Source organism: Bidens hawaiensis, unplaced genomic scaffold (assembly GCF_021521415.1).
Source record: "Bidens hawaiensis isolate Kalapana, Puna unplaced genomic scaffold, B.hawaiensis_p1.1 tig00009022_1, whole genome shotgun sequence".
In the NCBI taxonomy this organism is placed as follows: Eukaryota; Viridiplantae; Streptophyta; class Magnoliopsida; order Asterales; family Asteraceae; genus Bidens; species Bidens hawaiensis.
In genome coordinates, this window is record NW_027491658.1 from 522,211 (window position 1) to 527,463 (window position 5,253).

General features: G+C 33.9%; 1 protein-coding gene across 1 annotated transcript; it reads left to right on the forward strand.

The window, feature by feature from the left end:
• Positions 1–724: 724 nt before the first annotated feature.
• LOC143530762 (uncharacterized) lies at positions 725–4,455 on the forward strand. Its single transcript, XM_077026209.1, has 2 exons — positions 725–1,285; positions 3,867–4,455. Exons 1-2 carry the CDS (start codon positions 983–985, stop codon positions 4,050–4,052), a joined length of 489 nt encoding a protein of 162 aa, XP_076882324.1. The 5' UTR covers positions 725–982; the 3' UTR covers positions 4,053–4,455.
• The last annotated feature ends 798 nt before the right edge of the window (positions 4,456–5,253 follow it).

A 5,253-nucleotide genomic window follows, 5' to 3' on the forward strand; every position in this document is an offset into this window, starting at 1 on the left:
GTTTAAAGGTATTCAGTTTTGTTTCAGAACGTTTAAAACATAATATTTTGAACCCTAATCAGTGCTCGATTGAGTGCGTTATTTCTGCAATTCCATAATTGATTGATGAATCTAAATGTTTCTACACATCAATTCGAGTGATTAAACATCATTTTGGTGTTTATTTTGGTCAGAACGTTTAAACTTTGAGCAGAACGTTTAAACATGAACCCTAATCAGAGCTTAATTAAGTGTGTTAATATGTATTTTCATAATCGATTAATGATTCTAAAGCCTCTTACACATCAATTCGATTGATTAAATCATCAATTTTTGATCAATTTGAAGATTTTTAATGTTCAGTGGCGTTCTTTTCAATTTTGGGTTTTGACTTTTGAGATTTCATACTGTAAGTTGTGATTAGAGTTTAGAAATTGGATGAGATAGATTAAAGAGTTCTGAATTTGGATCGGAATCGATTTTAAATCGATGAATTTGATCGCGAACTACTGTTTGTGTTATTTACCAAACTGCCACCGCGTGAAATTGAAATCGATGACCAGCAGTATCACGTACGTAATGTACGATAAGTCATTATTGTACAATAACTCACCCCTAGTATATTCTCACCCCTAGTATATTATATAGCTAATATTCTATCAAAATGAATTATTATCCTAATTAATACAAAAAACAACTATTTTAAACACCCCCTTGGACAATATTATCCACACCCTCAGAAAACACACACAAGAGACACACTCTCACCCAAATCCCAAATCTCTCTTAACTTTTTCTACCTTCATCTGTAAAGTTTCACGCTTTCACATGCTCTCCATCTTCAACCTCAACCTTGCCTTGTGATCCATCTCTATTTGCAGCAGCAGACACCAAACCCTCATAACAACATGCTTTCATCATAATGCCATTCAACCTTTCACCAAATTAACAATCTTTATCACCCACCACTGCGTGTACTAGTCTCTTTATTAACCATTTCTTGATGGGTCGTGATGATTTTCACCAATGGGGTTACTTGTCACCAACTGAGCCACCATCATTGTACTCGCAAGATCAAAGAGATGCAAACTGGAGGCATTTTGATAAGTCTGTGAATGCAATTTCTTTTGGGTTTGTTGCCACTGCAATTTTGATCTCTATGTTTCTTGTTATGGCTATTTTTGAGAGGTTTTTGAGAACCACTTCGCCGGTGTTGTCTCCCGCCGCCGGTGGTGGCCGGAATGCTGCCGGAGATGGTGACTCTCAGATGGGTTTTACTTCTAAACTTCATCACTCTTCTCTCAAGGTTAGTTTTTCATTCTTGTTATTATTATTTTGAAGAATTTTGCATCATTTCTTGAATTTGGTTTTTTATTTTGTTTCTTTCATAATAATTGGGCCTAATCCCAATTTAAGTGAGAAAATAAAGTCTTTTTTTTTTTTTTTTGCTAATTTACCTATTTTTAAGAAAATTCCATGACATTAGCCTACTTAATAATTAAACAAATAATTTAAGAAATATTTTGGGAAAAATGTTAAATTTTATTACTTGACAAATATTTGGTAATTGTAGCTTAAACAAGTGCCTAAAAAGTAGGAACTAATAATTTAATATTCATTTTATGTCACCAAACAATCAAAGACTAGAAAGAAATGACATTATAAGTCATTATTGTAACAAGACAAATGGAGTAATGACTCTTGGTCATAAAACCATATGTAGTCGTAAAGCTTCACGTCCAGGGGTTATGCGCCACGTGGCGCCCAGTCAGTTATGGTTTTGTACAAAAAACAAGTGTAGTCATAAAGCCTCCATAACTTGGAGGGGGCGGTGTTTCCAGAGTTATACACTTGTTTTTTGTTGACATTATCCGTGTTGTATCTAAAACGCACAAAAAAAAATTCAACATAACGGGGGGGGGGGGGGGGGGGGGGGGCGGTGTACCCCCGCGTTTTCACAAAACGTTGGCCAACAACGTGACCACTACACCTGGTCTAAGTCTTGACAGCAATAAACTGTAATTGTAGCAATATACACTATTTAGGCATTTAATTATTTATAAACTGGATGAAAATGATTTGTTGGTACAAATTTAATTCCTTTTTTGTAGGGTTTTGATGCTTTTTTGAAAAGTTTGTGTTGTTCCATTTGATTTACTTCTTTAAGGCAACAACACATTTTCTTTTATAGATTTATGATGGGAAAAAGAGAGTATTGAGAGCATGTCATGGCCCTCTTTGTCAAGACAATCCCATGCCTCTTTTTTTTGTCTCTCTTGTTTTTCTAACTACTAAGTTATATCGTGGGCCCTTTGTTCAATCCTCTTATCTGTTGTTTCTTTATTTATGGCAACATATATTGGAGTTTGACTCATTTTGATTTGGCTTTCTATGTAACAAAACTAGTGTTGAGCCTAGCTAGTGAAAAAACAAGGTAAGTTAAGGTAACTTGTCAACTAGATTCTGACTAAGGATGGCAATGCATTGGGTTTCTAACAGGTTTTGGGAGTCCTAATTACCCATTGGATATTGGGCATATTGCGGGTTTCGGGTGTATTATATACCGTATATACTTAAAAGAAATTAAGTGTGTTATATACAGTGAATCTAGTTGGTAGAAACTAGGAATATAATCTGGTATATTATATGTCGCATGGCTTTAAAATATATTAATAAAAAAGAAAATCATGTCGCGTATGTGTTATAGGGTAACTGGGTCAGCTAAATAGATATATCACCGAATCCCACACCCATCTCAACCACACGGAAAATTTCAAAAGCAATCCCATACCCGATTGCCCAACCCTATACCCGTCCGAGATCTTTCGTCTTTCAGGCATTCCCATTGAGTTCGGGTTTCATATCCTTTCCTAATTCTGACCAGACTATTTTAAAAAGTATCAATTTGGTTCAGGCAAAACAAGTTCGTCTTAAAATGTTGTTTTTTTTATTAAGTAGGGGTAGGTGGGTGGGTGGTTGTGGGGATGGGGTGGTGTTTAATTTATTGTGTATTGGGTTTGATTAATCTTATGATCATGTGGATGCTCCCTCTTTATTGTATTTTGTTGACAAGGATAGTTGAATCATGGCCTCATATGTCCAAGAAAGAAACTGCTAGCTGGTTTATTGGCCCCAACTCTCTTATTGTCGCATTAACTTGTGCTATATTAATTCCTTGTGGGCTCGTGTTTCTTTACAAAAATAAAAGGCACATTCTTTTATTTTATTCATGGCTGATAATTCACTCAAAGATACACACACTAATATCATGATTCTTGTGACTTACCGTGATTGCATTATATAATATTAATAATAATATTCTAAAGTATTATCTCGGGTGGATAAATTTCTAGGCACTTATGTACGATTTAAAATTTTTAATATACGCATAAATCAATAAATTTGTCTTGTTGACATATTATTATACGATTATCAATTTGTCGGGATCCGATTAAACCAACATAAGCCGTATTTTAAGGAGTCGAATGAATCAAGGCATGATTTTGTGTGAATATATTTTCAACACTTTTGTATTTATCCTCGTAAAATATACTAGGGATTCTCTATCTTAGTGGCTACCAAATTGTTTGTCGTTTATACCATAATTTACGCTAAACTAATTCATGGTTATTACATTAATCATCGATAATAGAATTTGTTTTTTGAGAATAGTGCTCTCGATCTTTTTATTAGAAAAATGTTAGTATTGAGTGCCAAGAAAAAGTTATGTATGATTGATTAATATGATATACGTATATACATTGTATAAAACTATAAAAAACATCATACTCGTATAAATATTTATACATATTGTTAGCAGTACGTATTATTTATGTTATCAGTTATCATAGTTGTTTAATAAAATTTGGTAATATTTATGCTTTCAGATACCGGAAAATGCTAGAGAGGTGTCAGTGTTGATGCCCGGAGAAGATATACCGACTTTCATTGCTCAACCGGCTCCAGTTCCATGTCCATCCGAGCGTGTTCCATGGATGGACGACCCACGTATCTCGTATCCAAAGCTTACGTTAAATTCAACTTCTCAATCAACACACCGTGGTATGTCGTAGGTCAAAGTGTCAAACTTCATATTGGAAGATTCATTCCATGGCTCATGGTTGATTGGGTAAGCCCTATATTATTGGGTTTGATTTTGTATATATTGTTAGTCCAAAAATATGTCCTTAGACTGTATGCTAATCTTCATTTTAAATTTGCTTCAAGGGTTATTTAATGGATTCCATTCTAACCATAAGTATGAATGACATTGTCTTTTAAACTTGGATTTAATATTATTGGGCATGAGTAGCATTATGTAATTTGTTCAAGGTATGAGCTAGTTAGGATGCACTTGTACTGCATCTTGTATGTGTCAACCGTTAACACATTGTAGTTACATTTTGTACCCACAAATTCCATTTAGTTATCCCACGCGCTTTTACATATGATACATCACAACTTTTTTATTTAGTTATACAACGAACGCCACAATTTTTTTAATATGATAATTAACCCCATATTTTTTTAATATTGTAACCCTTAAGTTTCATTATTTACATAATTAACCCCATAACTTTTTAATATGATAACCCTCAAGTAGCATTAAGTTATACAAGCAAACCCACAAGGTTTTAATATGGTACAAACCTATACCATAACGAACCACACCGATATCGACTGCGTCCTTGCCGTAATGTGTGAGTTTAATGCAACTTGTAAGGGACTAGGGTGTAAAATTGCATTGGTCTAGAAGCCCAACGTTGTAATTGCTACGGAAGAAAGTTTAATGGGCTTAAGAAATTTACATAAATTTGATCTCCTAATTTTATAATTCTGTTGGAGTCGGCTAAAAGTAGGGCTGGGCTGTTCACGAGCCGAGCCGAACCGAGTGAAGGCTTGCTCGTTGCTTGGCTCGTTTACAACCAAACCCAACCGAACGGCTGAAATTCGAACCGAGCGAAAACCAAAACGAGCCAAAATCGGATCGATCATTTTTGGATCGAACATCGAGCAATTTCGAGCATTATTTATTTCTTTTTCACATTAGAATTTTCAATAAGAAACAAATTTGAAGGTTGTAAATAATATAAATAAAGTAGTAGTTTTTAAGACAAACGTAATATATTGTAAATTTTATATTAAAAATAAGTTTAAAGTGAGATATAATGATCATGTAAACAAACTTTTAGTATTCTAAAACTTGAATCGAACAAATAAAACTATAAAATTGATGTAATATGAAAATTTTAAAGGGGTAAAAATAATTGTAGG

What these genes read in the sequence shown, in the direction of transcription:
- LOC143530762 (XM_077026209.1), top strand. Translation starts at nt 983, where the DNA reads ATGGGTCGTGATGATTTTCACCAATGGGGTTACTTGTCACCAACTGAG. An exon ending in TTCATCACTCTTCTCTCAAG is followed by an intron (nt 1,286 to 3,866) that starts GTTAGTTTTTCA and finishes TTATGCTTTCAG; the next exon opens with ATACCGGAAAATGCTAGAGA.